This window comes from Musca autumnalis, unplaced genomic scaffold (assembly GCF_047663935.1).
Source record: "Musca autumnalis isolate F117 unplaced genomic scaffold, ASM4766393v1 scaffold_2, whole genome shotgun sequence".
Lineage (NCBI taxonomy): Eukaryota > Metazoa > Arthropoda > Insecta > Diptera > Muscidae > Musca > Musca autumnalis.
Window position 1 is genome coordinate 34,125,656 of NW_027411755.1, and position 17,339 is coordinate 34,142,994.

The window sequence follows — 17,339 nt, forward strand, 5'->3', positions numbered from 1 at the left end:
GAAAATTTGTGCGCACGATAAGTCTTGAAGGGAGTAACCTTTTTGATCCATACTTTGCACATCGTGAAACTTCCACTTCAGGTACCTCTCCCACAAAAGTTCAAAAATGTTCGAAAAAATTGTGCGCACGATAACTCTTGAAGGGAGTGACCGATTTGGTCCATACATAACACATTCGCATTCGCTACCTCCATTACGACGCTAAAAGTTTCAGGGGCAATTCCCTACCTCTTGAGAAAACAGCCCGAAAGGTGTAAAAATCTCTATGGCACCATATGTAGTGGCTGGAGAGAACGATAACCCTCGAACTGATCATCGTGATTTTCTTAAAATTATTTTTTCATAATAATTTTTTCATAATCGTGGATTTTTTAAAAGTAGTTTTTTATAATGATGGTTTTTTTTTAAATAATTTTTTCATAATTGTGGACTTTTTAATCGTGGATTTAATAAAAATTATTTTTCATAATCGTGGATTTTTTAAAAATTATTTTTTCATAATCGAAGATTTCTTAAATATTATTTTTTCATAATCGAAGATTTCTCAAAAATTATTTGTTCATAATCGAAGATTTTTTAAAAATTATTTTTGTCATAATCGTGGATTCGTTAAAAATTATAATCGTGGATTCGTTAAAAATTATAATCGTGGATTTTTTAAAAATTATAATCGTGGATTTTTTAAAAATTATAATCGTGGATTTTTTACAAATTATAATCGTGGATTTTTTAAAAATTATAATCGTGGATTTTTTAAAAATTATAATCGTGGATTTTTTAAAAATTATAATCGTGGATTTTTTAAAAATTATAATCGTGGATTTTTTAAAAATTATAATCGTGGATTTTTTAAAAATTATAATCGTGGATTTTTTAAAAATTATAATCGTGGATTTTTTAAAAATTATAATCGTGGATTTTTTAAAAATTATAATCGTGGATTTTTTAAAAATTATAATCGTGGATTTTTTAAAATTTAAAATCGTGGATTTGTTAGAAATTATAATCGAGGATTTTTTAAAAATTATAATCGTGAATTTTTTTAAAATTATAATCGTGGATTTTTTAAAATTATAATCGTGGATTTTTTAAAAATTATAATCGTGGATTTTTTTAAAGATTATAATCGTGGATTTTTTAAAAATTATAATCGTGGATTTTTTAAAAATTATAATCGTGGATTTTTTAAAAATTATAATCGTGGATTTTTTAAAAATTATAATCGTGGATTTTTTAAAAACTATAATCGTGGATTTTTTAAAAATTATAATCGTGGATTTTTTAAAAATTATAATCGTGGATTTTCTAAAAATTATAATCGTGGATTTTTTAAAAATTATAGTCGTGGATTTTTTAAAAATTATAATCGTAGATTTTTTAAAAATTATAATCGTGGATTTTTTAAAAATTATAGTCGTGGATTTTTTAAAAATTATAATCGTGGATTTTTTTAAAAATTATAATCGTGGATTTTTTAAAAATTATAATAGTGGATTTTTTAAAAATTATAATCGTAGATTTTTTAAAAATTATAATCGTGGATTTTTTAAAAATTATAATAGTGGATTTTTTAAAAATTATAATCGTGGATTTTTTAAAAATTATAATCGTGGATTTTTTAAAAGTATTTTTTTCATAATGGTGGATTTTTTTAAATTATTTTTTCATGATGGTGGATTTTTTTTAAATTATTTTTTTATAATCTTGGATTTTTTGAAAATAATCTTTTCATAATCGTGTTTTTTTAAATATTTTTTTTACTCGTTGATTTTTTAATAATAATTTTTTCATAATCGTGGATATTTTAAAAAAATATTTTTTCATAATCGTGAATTTTTTAATGGTTTTTATACCCTCCACCATATGGAGGGTATAATTAAATTTGTCATTCCGTTTGTAACACATCGAAATATTCATCGGAGACCCTATAAAGTATATATATTATTGATCAGCATAAAATTCTATGTCGATTTGACCATGTCCGTCTGTCCGTCCGTCCGTCCGTCCGTCCGTCAGTCCGTCCGTCTGTCTGTCTGTTGAAATCAAGATACAGCTCGCAATTTTAAAGATAGAGAGTCAAAATTTGGTACAGAAGTTTTTATTACTTGCAGGATGGTTGGTATTGAAAATGGGATATATCGGTCCACGTTTTGATATAGCCCCCATAGAACGGTACCTCCCGATTTTCGGTATTTTTAAGGTTTTAGCTTCATTATCCTACCAAAATGGCTGAAATTTGCTACGTAGTCTTCTTTAGGGGTATAAAACTTTCTTCCAGAATTTTGTCGGTATCGGTCCACACATTCATATAGCCCCCATAGAACGGTACCTCCCGATTTTCGGTATTTTTAAGGTTTTAGCTTCATTATCCTACCAAAATGGCTGAAATTTGCTACGTAGTCTTCTTTAGGGGTATAAAACTTTCCCCCAGAATTTTGTCGGTATCGGTCCACACCTTCATATAGCCCCCATAGAACGGTACCTCCCGATTTTCGGTATTTATAATTTTTAGCTTCGTTATCCTACCAAAATGGCTGAAATTTAGTACGTAGTCTTCTTTAAGGGTACAAAACTTTCTCCCAGAATTTTGTCGGTATCGGACCACACCTTCATATAGCCCCCATAGAACGGTACCTCCCTATTTTCGGCATTTTGAAGGTTTTAGCTTCATTATCACACCGAAATGGCTGAAATTTGGTACTTAGTCTACGTTGGTGGTATAAAACTTTCCCCCAGAACTTTGTCGGTATCGGTCCATGCCTTCATATAGCCCCAAATAGAACGGTACCTCCCGATTTTCGGTATTTTGAACGTTGTGGCCTCAATATACCACAAAAATGGCTGAAATTTGGTATTTAGACTTCGTTGGGGGTACTCAAACTTCCCCTTTAAATTTGTCGGTATAGGTTCAAGCCTTCATATAGCCCCCATGGAAAGGTACCTCCCGATTTTTCTTATTTTGAAGGTTGTGTCTTCAATATTCCTCCAAAATGGCTGAAATTTTGTATATAGTCTTCAATGTGATATAAAACTGTTCGCCAGAAATATGTCTGTACAGGACCACGCTTTCATATTGCCCCATTTCTGGCTAAAATTCATCGGTATAGGTCCACGTTTCGATATAGCCCCATAGAACGGTACCTCCCGATGTTCGTAATACTGAAGATTGCGACGTCAATATCCAACCGAAGTGGCTGAAATTCGTTATTTCGTCTTCCAAGAGTTATAAAATATTCCAGAAGAGTATTATCAGTATAGGTCCACGTCTTCCTATATCCCCATAGAAGCGTACTTCTTGATTTTCGGTATTTTTTAAGTTTTAGCCACATTATCTTACCAATATATAGGAAATTTGGTATCTAGTCTTCTTTGAGCCTAAAAACTTTCCGTAAGAAATTTGTCGGTATAGATCGACGTTTTGAAATAGCCCCCATAGAATGGTGCCTCACATTGTTTTACCGAAATTGCTGAAATTTAGTATTAAGTCTTCTTCATACACGAAAGGAAACAAATTATTCCATTTTACTTCAATACAACTTGTGGTGGAGAGTATAACAAGTTCGGCCCGGCCGAACTTAACGCCGTTCTTACTTGTTTTTTCATAACCGTGAATTTTTTTTTTTAAATTCATAATCGTTGATTTAAAAAATCATAATCGTGTATTTTTTAAAAAAAATCCAAGGTCAAAGATAAAAATCCGTATGTTTTTAGCATCAGAGACTGACTATGTTATCTGTCGAATAAAAAAATATATGCCTATAAATATATCTATCCGTTCAAAAGTTACAGAGTTTTGACCAAGAAAAAATGATTCTGAACCACTGTGCGACATTTATAAGTTTTTATCTACATTTTGGATGCCTTTGGATATTGGATGCCATTTATTGTTCTCAATTGTTAAAAACGCTTCCATCAAAAATTGTGGACTTTGGCATAGATCCCATAAAACTGTACCCCGTTTTTAGCTGACCGAAATTAGGTATTATGGGTTCCCAGTGCTCAAAAAGCATCTCTACATGAAATTGTTGAAATTAATTACTCTATATACGTATATAGAGAAGTTATTCTAATGATTGGGTGAAAATCGTCCATCTTCGAAGCGGATCTAAGTGTGGACAAAATATTACGAGATTCAAAAGTTATCGTGCGTATCAGACAGGGCTACATGCACCCAAAATTATCTGAAACGGATTCCGTCCAAACATTATTGGCACACTTTTGGTCGTAGCCTCGTTAGCCTAAAGGCTGATGGTATAATAAAACATTCGTTTATAGCTCATCGGCTTATTGACAGCTTCATTCAATATGTAACGTCATAGACTGTTCTCAGAAATAAAATAGAAATCTATTGTTTATTTTTTTACATAAACCAAACATAAATCTCATTCAAAATAAAACCAGTATTTAAGTCGAATAAAATATTAGAATACATCAATAAAAAATCACAAGTGACAGGAAAACAACAAGAACACAACCAAACGTCATCATCAATACAAATATCAAAATCAACTGTTTCAATATGTCAAGCGGTTTGTTGTGGTGCATGACTAACTAACCCTAAGCCAACAAATGATCTCAGTTTCAAATAAATCATATAAAAAAAAAACAAATATTGAATTTATAAAGATTAGAAACAAATGGTTTTGCATTCAAGATTTGAAACATGAACACTTTCTTGAGCTGAATTTCAATGTGAAATTTTGCGATAATTTCAGTCGTTTTGTGGCTATTGTTGAAATCGGACGTGAAAAAGTTGCCTTTAGTCGAAAAAAGAAAAGAAATAAAATTTTAAAATGAAATTTCTTATAATTTTTTGTGCCCTTAGTACACTATCCATTGGTGTTTTGGGTCAATTTAAAACCGGTATTAAAACCCGTCAACCCATTCCACCACAACAATCGGAACAATTGAATTACAATCAACACGAGGAATTCAATTCCTACAACCAATATTCGGGTAGTGCTTATGAACGTTATAATGGCAACTATAAACCTGCTGAATATTATCAAGGTGAACTCTTGGTTGTTAGCCCCAGACCATCACCACAACCTCAAATTTTGGATGCCACTGCAGAATTTATTAACAAGACCAGAGCTGGCATTGCTTCGGGTATTTGCTTTAAAGAAGTGCCGTAAGTAATATTCAAAATATGTCTACATATTTCTTCGAACGAAAAAGTGATGCTACGACAATCTGTTATTGTTTTGAGAGACTAGTGACCCCCAGTGATCTTTATTTCCTCGAAAAAAATGAACTGATAGTGATGCGTTTTTGTGTCATATTTTTCAAGTGGTATTTGTTTTTGTATTAATTAATAGAATTTCCAAAAACTAATTTTAGTTTTTTTCAGCTCATGGATAGTGTTGAACATATTTTACAATGTACACAAAATTAGATCAAATTAGATTAGAAAAGAAGGGCGACCAAATCTAACAAAAAACATTTTTTCTGAATCGTGGACTTTTTAAACAATATTGTAAGATCGTGAAATCATCCGTTTACGTAAGGAACTCACTTCCGTATGGAGGAGATGGAAATATGTTTTTAAACAGTCCCGGAGTTATCACCCCACCTTTGGGAATTCCCCAAGAGGCTTCGACTACTTCTTTCTGAATTCTACGTATAACTTTCATCCACACTTATAACTGATTATCCACCGATTCAAACTTGGCCGGGGGTTAGTCTCATAAAGGATATCAAAGAATGTGAAGTACTTGACAGTATCAAATGCGTTTGATAAGTCACCACCATCACTGTTCTATCACATTGCTTGCTCTGGTTGAGTCCTTGACAAATACGTGTGGAGATAGCGCTGCTGTGCTGCTTACGGAAACAATGATGATGATCGGCAACTGGATAGATATTTCATTCCAATGGCGACAAAAGAGAAATAGGTCTGTACAATTCACGTAGCTTGGCTTCATTAGCGGGACCACCCTGCCAAATTTCCTGACTTAAGAAACGATGTTGGTGGCTAGAGACAGGTAGAGAGCTTTGGTGAGATACTCAGCTCCTGGCTGACCCAGCGGTTTCAGCATAACCATGGAGAAATTTGGTCACACTTTGGGTATTCGAATAGCAGGTATATGACGAGCGGCTACAGCAGTGATCATGTCTCGGAATGTACTTTCTGCTACCCGAATATCAGGACGCTTGGGCAAATCTCTGAAGCGGTGATAAGTGAACATTCTGAAACCAGGCCAAATACCATTCACATAATTAATGAAAGTGCAGCCTTCAGAGGTGATGAAGTCGGGTGGTTTGCTGATGGAGATAACTTTGGGGAGATGGTCTGACCCAAGAGAAAGGCAGGGGTTTTTAAAAACAAATTTTTAAAAAATCAAGGACTTGAAAACATTTTTTTCAAAGACTTGGTTTAAAAAATCCACGTTTTTTTAGACGTTGATTTTTTAAAAATACCTTTTTTAACAAGTGAACTTTTTTAAAAAATGTTTAAAAATATTTTTTTAAAGACGTGGAATTTTAACAATATTTTTTCAAAGACATGGATTTTTTAACAATATTTTTTCATTTTTCATAGTGGATTTTTGAAAAACGTGTTTTAAAACACGTGGATGTTTTAAAAATATTTTTCAAAGACGTGGATTTTTTAACAATACTTCTGTCAAAGAAGTGGATTTTTAAAATTTTTTTCAAACACGTGAAACAAAATTGTTTGAAACACTTGGATTTTTTTAACAAATACTTTATGAAAGACTTGAAAATATTTTTTCAAAAAAGTGAATTTTTTAAAACTATTTTTTGCAAAGACTTGGATGTTCTATAAACACCTTTTTAAAGACGTGGATTGTTTAAAAATATTTTTTTCCAAAAACGTGATTTTTTTAAATATATATTTGAAAAAATTTATTTAAAAAAATCACGTTTTTGTGGAGTGGAGTTTTTAATTTTTTTTCAAATACGTGGAGTTTTAATTTTTTTTCAAAGACGTGCAGTTTTAAATGTTTTTCAGTGACGTGGAATTTTAAAATTTTTTTCAAAAAACTGATTTTTTAAAAAAAATTTTAATTCAAAGACGTGAATTTTTTAAAATTTTCACGGTGTGCCTGAACCAACTTTAAATGGAAGGTGCTTACACCTGGGAAGTTTTTGGGTTTGGAAACTACAATATTTTTTCAAATACGTGGATTTTTTAAAAATATATTTTCAAACTAACCAGATGTAAGAATCTTCCATTTAAAGTTAGTTCAGGCGCACCGTGTATTTTTTCAAAGACGCGGATTTTTTAAAAATATTTTTTCCAAAACTTTTTTAAATTATTTGTTTGGGGAATATGGATTTTAATATACGTTTTTTTCGTAAATGCGAACGTGGATTTTTTTTAATAATTTTTTTCGAAGACGCGATCGTGGATTTTTATTCTTTTTTCGAAGACGCGAACGTGGATTTTTTAAAAAAGTTTTTTTTCGAAGACGCTATCGTGGATTTTTTCGAAGACGCGAACGTGTTTTTTTTTTTAAAAAATCGTGTTTTTGTAAAACACGTTCGCTGGTTTTTTTAATTTATTTATTTTTTTTTTTTTTGAAGACGCAACGTTGTTTTTTTTTAATTTTCTTCGAAGAAGCGAAAGCGGATCTGTTAAAACAAAATATACGATGACGCGAATGTCGTTTTTTTTTAGTTTGTTTCCGAAGACGTGAACTTAGATTTTTTAAATTCTTTTGTAATTGGCGAACTTGGATTTTTTAAAAAAGTTGTCGTGTTTTAAAATATTTGTTAGAGAACGTGATTTAAAAAAAAAAAAACAAGTAAAAAAGTATCAGTCGGCTTTGCTGACAGAGATATACCCTCAGCCTATGTGAATTGAAACTTTCATCTAAGGACAGATCAACCACATCGGTTGATCAGTTCGAGATATAGCGTCTTTATGTGAATTTTATCTTGCGCTCCAACCACTACACACGGTGTCATAGGGTTTTTGAACCTTTCAGGCTATTTTCTCAGGAAGTAGGGGTTTGCCCCTGATGAAAATTGCATCGCCGTATGGGGGCCCTTAATACAAGATGCTATAACAAAAATCAAAACGATTTGAGAGCAGGTTCTAAACAGAACTTTTCCGAAATTTTGTGTAGGAGGTACCCGAAGGCGTGGAACTATTGAGTCCATATTGGAACCTCATCTAAGTTTGGTAGAAATTTCACGATGTGCAAAGTATGTACCAAATCGGTTACTACCTTCAAGAGTTATCGTGCAAGGTACCGGAAGGAGTGGACCGATATAACCCATCTTCGAACTTAAACTAAGTTTGGACAAAATATTGCGAAAGGCGAATTTTTGACCAAATCGGTTCATCCGTTCGAGAGTTATCGTGCGCACCAGCCAGACAGACAGACAGACGGACGGACATTGCTAAATCGACTCCAAATTGTCTGAAACACATTTCGTCCAAACATACTTGGGGTCTAAAACCATTATTTCGATGAGGCACATTTTGCCCGTATGAAAGAGTATATACCCTCGTTAGCATAAATGCTGATGGTATAAAAACACCATTCACAGGCTGCAGATGCTCAAAAGAGAGTGCTACAGCTTCCCAAGCTCTTGACTCGGACGGCTTCTCAATGTTTATGTTGAAGGAGCTGGGACAGGTAGTGTTGAATTTCAATATCTCCACTCATGACTAAGTGATTCCGAAGATCTGGAAAACAGCGAGGATGGTCCCCACTTTTTAATCGCATAAACCGGTCAACATCGAAGATTCATGTAGGCCCATTTATAACCCGCCGTTAAGGTTTACGATGCATTGCGTCTCTTGTTATTGGCGGAAAACCTGCCATTGCAGGCCATCAGTGAGGTTTTAGGAAGACGTTCAGCACTACCACATAATTAAATCAAATATGCTAAAATTTTATGCAAAACAATGATATCATCCATTCCAGGAAAATCTTGCGGAAGAAAACAACCTGTTATGATAAAAATGTGTCAAAAATATCACAAAAGAGACTTCTCTCAAATCAACGAGTGCACCCCGATTCAGTGAGGATATTTTGGCAACGTTGAAAATTAGACGTCCAATGCAGGTGTGCCCCGGTGCCACACAACCTGTTCAAATAAAAAAGCTGTACTGTTTTACAAGCGTATCTCCCAATCTACATCTGAGATAGCGTTTTTAACCTCACAAAGATGCCCGGTTGGTATAGAAGAATTGTCCGATCGAGTTGACTCCTCTAGACGTATGATTGAGTTTCAGTCCAATTTTCCGCTAATATACCCTTTTGTTGTTATTTTTGTAATGGTGGGGGAGGAACTTTCTTTCTCTTCAGTTCAGCGCACATACAGACCGTCGTTCATGATGACCTCTTGACGTCCTTCCCAGTACTTTCCTAAATTGCGGTAATTGATAATCTTCTCTCTCTCAACAGTGTTAAAATATCCTCGATTTGTCTGAAGCTACCCAATCTTCCATCATTTTACTTTTCTCAAAACAGAATATTTGTGGCTAGGTATAATATGGTCTCGACATAGGCATTATAAGTCACATACATACGTATGTCATATACAAACTTTATGTGTTTGGACAGGCCGTCTTTGTTCATAGGCTGTTGCCAATACCGATGGATTCGCTTTTAACCTGATTGTCGGCATTTCCTCATTTTGTACCCAAACAATTAGCTCTCTCTCTCCCTCCCTGACTCTCTCAGAATAAACCTGTCATTTTGCTTTAGTAATGGCGTTCGTAATATGCATGACTCTGAACATTTTCAATATTTTTTTGAACTTTATTCATAATATGTGTGCACCCTGCCAGCATTTGGATGTGAGTTTCTCACTTCCTCGCCAAGGATGTCACTCCGGAGACACGCTAAGGAAGATCGTCGGTGAATTACACAAACAATTTCTATAGCCTTATTGTTATTACCTTTTATAGCGTATGCCGACACTTCGGAGTGACTTCCAAGGCGATTGTTTACATTTGTTCTAATGTGATCAAATATAGAACATTTTTTATCTGACAATTATATGAGACGGTGGTGCAGTGGTAAACATACTCGCCTTGCACTCTGAAGATCCGGGTTCGCTTCCCAAGTCAGGTAACAAACCATCACATTTTTAAAATGACAACATTAATGTAGGCGGAAATTTCAAAGAATAATTTCCCTAAAAGAGCGTACTTAAAAAAATAAAAATAAAAAAAATAAATACAAAAAAAAAAAAATAAAAAAATATTTTTTTTAATTCCAAGAACTATCGCTGAAATGATCTTCTAGAAGTGTCGCTGGAGTGACTTCCAAGACGACACGCCGGCGTGGTTTATTTCTTCACAACGGAGGTCACTTCAGGGTGACTTCCGCGACTATCGCAGCGACTGTTTTCATCGCCCTGGGCGACACGCCTAAGTCACTTCCGCGATTCTCTTTTGCTTGCAGGGCATTATTCTTTTCTGTGCATTGCTTACTCTATCCCCTGTCTTTGTTAAGTAATTCGCAAACTTACACTTGATCTCGCTATAGTTCGGTCAACATCAAACTCCGTTGTTATAGCTTCTTGAGACAAAGTATTGCATTTTGTCTCAATGTTATACATCTCAAATCAAAATCTAACTTAAAAATGCCCGAAAAATAATATAATTTTTTTCTTCCGTTACAGCACCTCCACCTTGGTGAAAAACGGTCAGGAGCCCGTTAGCAATGGCACATCGCCCGGTATGAGTACCATTCAAGTATGCTGCGAAGGTTACGAACGTAATCCTCACGTTTTCAAACATTGTGATCCCATATGTGAGGATGATTGTCCCAATGGTATTTGTGTGGCTCCAAATCAATGTGTCTGCATTCCCGGACATGTACGCAATACTGTGGGTAAATGTGTTACCACTTGCCCGATCGGTTGTGAAAATGGTCACTGCAATGATGAGGGACAGTGTCAATGTAAACCTGGCTTCACCTTGGAACCTAAAGAGGGAAAATTCTGTGTACCCACCTGCGAAAATGAATGTAAATTTGGTAAATGTGTTGGACCCAATCAGTGTGAATGTGAAAAAGGTTATCGTCTAAATGCTGCCGGTACTTGTGAACCCCATTGTGAAAATTGCCTCAATGGCAAATGTACTGCACCAGGATTGTGTAGCTGCCACACAGGCTATACCAAGGTGGGAGATGTTTGTGAACCCGTTTGTGCTCTGTAAGTTTTGTGAATTTAGATACAGAATTTCTGTGTTATTAATTTTGATTTTTTTTGCTTTTCAGTGGCTGTGACAAAGGCTTTTGCATTGCTCCCGACACCTGCTCCTGCCCTGTTGGTTCTGAGTTGGATCGTTCTGGCATTAAATGCAATCCCCGCTGTGATGTGCCCTGTGTCAATGGCGTTTGTGCCAGCCCCAATAAGTGCGAATGTGAGCCAGGTTATGTTCCCGATGAGAAGCACTCGAATATGTGTGTTCCCCATTGTCCCCAAGGTTGCCCCAATGGTTATTGCTCGGCACCCAACTTCTGTTCCTGTAATCCTGGTTTCATCAAGAGCGGTGTTAAGGGTCGTCACTTCTGTAATCCTGCTAATTAATTTCGGCAATTTGTAATTCACATTATTTAGTTATGATAATAACGAATAAAAATATAATCCAAAGCTATTGTATTTAAAAAAATTATAGCGAAGGTGAACTCTTTTTCTATTGCAAAGGAAAACGGGGTCTTCAGTATGCGGATATTCAGAATAATAAATAATTTTCCAGACTCGCAAAAAATAACATAATTTGTGACTTCTGAATAAACTTTCATGTTTTTTGGGTTATCTGCTGAGAAGTATTTAAAAAATAATTGATTTGGAGTCCGACATCAACAAATCTTTATCACAGTGCCCTGCAACGATCAAGACGATAGTCTATATACCGATAGTTTGCCTGCCAGAGTTTATGCTACTGCAGACGTACGTCTCGATGCTATGCTACTACGAAACAACGGGCAGAAGGTTCTGCGACGAACCACTCTGCTTCAGGCCTGCAATTATTGACAATTTGTTGACCTCGGTTGGAATTATGCCTTGGATGTCTGACCGCATTCACACGATAGTTATTTATGGCATCGGACCACACTGGCCCCCATAGCTTACCACAGCTTCCCAATAAGGATTCTTTATCAGCATCCTTATTCCTACATTTCAGCTTGTCGCAGATAGCTGTGGCATGTGCGAACGATGTGAAAATACTGTCGAATGTGATCTCTTGAATGTTGGGGTACTTAGTGGTCGGAATTCTGCTATCATTGACCATGGAATTCAACTCACTACTCACCTGTGTAGTCTACTCGATCTCCTCAAACAGCGTGGAGTGCTTGACAGTATCAAAGGATTTTGATAGGTAGAGCGCCACCATCACTGTTCTATTTGACAATCCCACGGCGGCGAGTTTTCCGATTCCGGATTGGCATGGAACCACACAACACGCGTGTTTCGGCAGCGGCTTTCACCTCAGCGTACACATGTTTGTATTTGTACCGATTTTCTGTGCTGGGATCAGCATATCCCGGAATGCCTGCTCCAGATTCTTTTGGTACCTCACATCCGCATCCACCACTCTCAAACTTCGGTGAGACGCAATTTATGCCGGTAGTGGGTACATCTCAATAGTTATTCTGGACTCTTCATGTGAGGAATTACGACAGGGAGTTTGTTGCTGCGTGGACACAGCCGTCGACGACGCGTCGTCATCAGAATACGCGACACAGTCCACCAAACAGCAGCCATGTACGCAGCATTTACCACCTTTCGTTGGTGTTCCAGTCCCTGAATTCTTTTTGCAATTTAATTATAATGGACTCCTAGGAATATTAGATTTCATGAGTCCGAAGAACATCTTGGTCGCGGCGGTGCAGAAACATACTGAGGAAGGATCGCAACAGAAGTGGAGGTAGGGAATTAGCTTTCCTATTCCATCACACTGTTGAATATAGAACTGTCTCGCTTGAACCTGTCTCTAATGACCGTACATGGAATGTACGGGTGTGTGACAAATGACTTCACCTGCCAATCTGTCGTTTCTCTTGGATCAGACCATCTCCCCATTATTGTTTGCATCAGTAGATGTCCCGATTTCATCACCTCTAAATGCCGCACTTTCATCAATAATGTGAAAACTAATTGGCCGAGTTTCAGAGAGTTCACTAATCACCGCTTCAGAGATCTGCCAACCATTCCGATGTTCGGGTAGCAGAAAGGACGTTCCTAGACATCATCACTGCTGCAGCCACTAGTTATATACCTGCTGGTCGAATACCCGAAGTGAGACCAAACTTCCTCAGCAGAGGCGACGAGATTAGCAAATGAGAGTGATGAGCTTCGTCGTGCCTACTCCATTGAGCTGACACTGGAAGTTAAACAGGTTGGCCGATATACATAAGCGGAACAAGTGGTTAAATCATCTAAAGATTTGCAACATTGGACCCGGAATAAGTGAATTTTGGGCAACGATTATTAAGACACTCTCGATTTGTCGAGCACCATATAACGAGTGGTTTTACCAAAGGCTGAGGTTAGCTCAGCCACTGCCAGGGTCGACTCAAGGACCCACAAACCTTAAGTAAGATGAGACACGCTGGAACTGTGCTTCAGAGTTTTATTTATATAATTTCGTATAATGGAATCGCTTCGAATTAGTCGGTATAAAGTAGGTAGTAATCGGCGGATACAAGATGGGGTTGGTCGTTGACAGTCGGTCGATAACACTCTGCTCGGCAATAGTGAAATCGGCAATCTTCTGATCGTCAGCCCTTGCTCTGCAATACTTGGATTGGCAATGGGTCGGTAGTTACCGTTGTTGGGGTATCGCACGGCTCGGCGTTATCCGGATTGCTGTCGGATCGGTATTCTTCGGTTGTTGGATTCGGCTCGGTAGTCTTCGGATGTTGGGCTCGCCTCTGTAGTCTTCGGGTGTTGAGTTCGGTTCGTTCCTATTCGGATTGCTGTTCTGTAAAGAAAAGAGTCGGATATAGTTAGACAACGGAGCGAAGGAATGGGCAGGAGGGAACGAATCGGCAGGAGCGAACGAATCGACAGGAGCGAACGAATCGACAGGAGCGAACGAATCGGCAGGAACGAACGTATCGACAGGGGCGAACGAATCGACAGAAGCGAACGAATCGACAGGAGCGAACGTATCGACAGTGGCGAACGAATCGACAGGAGCGAACGAATCGGCAGGAGCGAACGAATCGACAGGAGCGAACGAATCGACAGGAGCGAACGAATCGACAGGAGCGAACGAATCGACAGGAGCGAACGAATCGGCAGAAGCGAACGAATCGGCAGCAGCGAACGAATCAACAGGAGCGAACGAATCGACAGCAGGAGCGAGCGAATCGGCGGGAGCGAACGTATAGCAAGGTCGATGGCTGATGTAGCCTTCGGTTGAATCGAATAGGACTGCGGACAATGCCGCACGTCTTCTCTCTCACGTCGGTTAACGCCAGCACTCGACAAATTCAGCGACGAAAACTAAACATCTTATCCATCTGGGTTTACGGAGTGAATGAGAATTATTTGTAAGGCGAGACAACCAGAAAATACACTGAAGTTTAAATAATGTATGAATGGAGTAATTATGCATGAAGTTGGGGTTATGCATGCTCTGATAAGGTAGTTTTGTATTGATACTGGATGTAATATCAGAGGGACGGTTTGCAATGTAGCGGTCACGTTACAACCTTTTGAGTAGCAGGGCGAAATGAAGAGTACTACGTTGCATTAGATCTCATCCTGCTGAGAATGAACCACCGCAATTTACAATGGATGATGTTGCGAATATAATCAGGAACACTAAATTATCAGAAGCGTTGGGCCCAGATGGAATCTCTGTGATAATGTTGAAACAGCTGGATGTGCTGGGAGTCGAGTATCTCACTAAAGTTCTGACACTATCGCTCGCCAACCACATCGTTCCCGAAGTCTGGAAATTTGGGTGGTCCCGCTTCTGTAGCCGGGCCAAAATACCAGCAAAGGTGAATCATACAGACCGATTTCGCTTTTGGCGCCCACAGCATAGACTCTTGATGCTTTAGTCCTGCCCAGCGTCAAAAATAGCTATCCTGTTTAAACTCTATTTCTCCAGTATTCCGTCTCCCTCCATTGAGGTCGGAATGTATGTGAATGATTGTACGATCTTGGCGTCAGGTATATTTCCTGATGCTATTTGAGAAAGGCTGAACTCCCATTTGACTGATCTAACGTAGTTTTTCCACGCGAGGAATATGCAAATATCCGGCAATACGACCACTCTATTCACCACATGGACGTCAGAGGTGAGAACAGAGTTGAATGTCATGGTCGATGGTAGAGTCTTCTGACCACAAATAACCCCAACATTTTTAGGGGCCATATTCGTCAGCATGTTCATGTCGTCCGCGCATGCCACAGCTATCTGTGATAAGCTGAGAACAAGGTCCTCAAGACCCTAGCCGGCATCACTCACATATAATGGAGCCTTGTTATACCCTCAGCCTTAAGGCTCATCGAAATAATGGTTTAAGACCCCAAGTATGTTTGGACGAAATGTGTTTCAGACAATTTGGAGTCGATCTAGCCATGTCCGTCCGTCTGTCTGTCTGTCCTGCTGGCTGGAGCGCACGATAACTCTCGAACGGATGAACCGATTCGGTTCAAATTTTGGCTTTCGTAATATTTTGCCCAAACTTAGTTTAAGTTCGAAGATGAGCTACATCGGTCCACTCCTTCCGGTACCTCCCCCACAAAAGTTCGAAAATGTTCGGAAAGTTTGTGCGCACGATAACTCTTGAAGGGAGTGACCGATTTGGTCCATACTTTGTAAAGCATAAACTTTTTACCAGAGTAATATGAGGTTCCAATACGGTCTCAATAGGTCCACTCCTTCGGGTATCTCCCACACAAAATTTGGGAAAAGTTCAGTTTAGGGCCATCCCTCGAATCGCTTTGATTTTAGTTTTAGCAACTTGTATTCCCTGCCCTCCATACGACGGTACAAGTTTCATCAGGGGCAAGTCCATACTTCCTGAGAAAATAGCCTGAAAGTTGCAAAAAAAACCCTATGACACAGTGTGAGGTGGTTGGAGCGCAAGGTAACTCTCGAACGGATCTGCCGATTCGGTCCAAAATTTGGCCTTAGTAATATTTTGTCCAAACATAGTCTAAGTTTGAAGATAAGCCATATCGGTCCACTTCTTCAGGTACCTCCCCCACAAAAGTTCAAAATTTTATTTCTCTTGATGGGAGTGTCCGATTTGATCCATACTTTACACATCCTAATATATCTACCAGGTATAGGTCAGGTACGAAAATGTACTACATTTGTCCACTCCGTCCGGTACCTCCCACACAAAATTTTGGATAAGTTCACTTTAAGACCTGCAATCGAAGCACTTTGATTTGAAGAGTGTAAAACCCTCCTATGGCACCATATATTGTGGCTGGAGATCCACTTCCATAACGGTCAATGTAGATCCATTCCTTTCAGTATCTCCTCCGCAAAACTTTTGATCTTTAATCCTAATCAAAATTTTTGTCGGTTTAAACGCCCTAAATAAATACGTATTTTGGGGAAAAAATTGTTTCAATATACACAGGCTGAGGGTATATCTCAGTCGGCAAAGCCGACTGATACTTTTTACTTGTTTACCACATATTAAGCGATAGGTCGGCCTGTGATAAGCGCCTGTGGCGACAAGATGGAAATTTCAAAAACTTATTTTGTCACCTAGAAAAATAATATTTATTGTGCAATTTGGTCCACCGCGGCTGTTATTGGATTTAGTACAGTCATAGGGCGAGGGTATTTATTTTGTAATTGGCAAAGTCGAACGATCCTTTTAATACCCTCCACCATAACATGAAGGATACAACTCGCGATACTTAAGACAGAGCGTTTAATATGGTACAGGTGTTTCTACTATTCCTAGGATATGTAATATTGAAAATGGGCTACATAGAACGATATGCACAGATATTCGGTACTTAGAGGTTGTGTCGTCAATATTCCACCTAAATGGCTACAAATTGATATTTAGTCTTCGTTGATATACAACTTTCCACCTGAAATTTGTAGCTATATGTCCACGTCTTCATACAGCCCTCATAGAACAGTACCTCCCGACTTTTGGTACTTGGTGGGTTGTGTCCTCAATATCCCACCGAAATGGAAGAAATTTAGTATATTTAGTATTAGTTGATATCAAACTCTCCACCTGAAATTTTTCGGTATAGGTCCACGTCCCATTTGGCCCATTACAGAAAATTTGTTCCATAGACCTAACTAAAAAAAGATCTCCAATTCTTTCTGTTTAGTGCTTCGCTTTCTGGAATACCGCGTCTTGTCATCTCTTCATTCACTTTTTTGCGCCATCTGACCTTTGGCCTGC

The 17,339-nt window shown here is 37.7% G+C and overlaps 1 protein-coding gene across 1 annotated transcript; it reads left to right on the top strand.

The window, feature by feature from the left end:
• Positions 1-4,403: 4,403 nt before the first annotated feature.
• NimB2 (Nimrod B2) lies at positions 4,404-11,748 on the top strand. Its single transcript, XM_073967507.1, has 3 exons — positions 4,404-5,131; positions 10,609-11,142; positions 11,208-11,748. Exons 1-3 carry the CDS (start codon positions 4,794-4,796, stop codon positions 11,518-11,520), a joined length of 1,185 nt encoding a protein of 394 aa, XP_073823608.1. The 5' UTR covers positions 4,404-4,793; the 3' UTR covers positions 11,521-11,748.
• Positions 11,749-17,339: the final 5,591 nt, after the last annotated feature.

Excerpts from the sequence above, each read along its gene's own strand:
- NimB2 (XM_073967507.1), top strand. The coding sequence starts at position 4,794 with ATGAAATTTCTTATAATTTTTTGTGCCCTTAGTACACTATCCATTGGT. Across the intron at positions 5,132-10,608 it reads ATTTGCTTTAAAGAAGTGCC|CACCTCCACCTTGGTGAAAA; the intron begins GTAAGTAATATT and ends CTTCCGTTACAG. Across the intron at positions 11,143-11,207 it reads TGTGAACCCGTTTGTGCTCT|TGGCTGTGACAAAGGCTTTT; the intron begins GTAAGTTTTGTG and ends TTTGCTTTTCAG.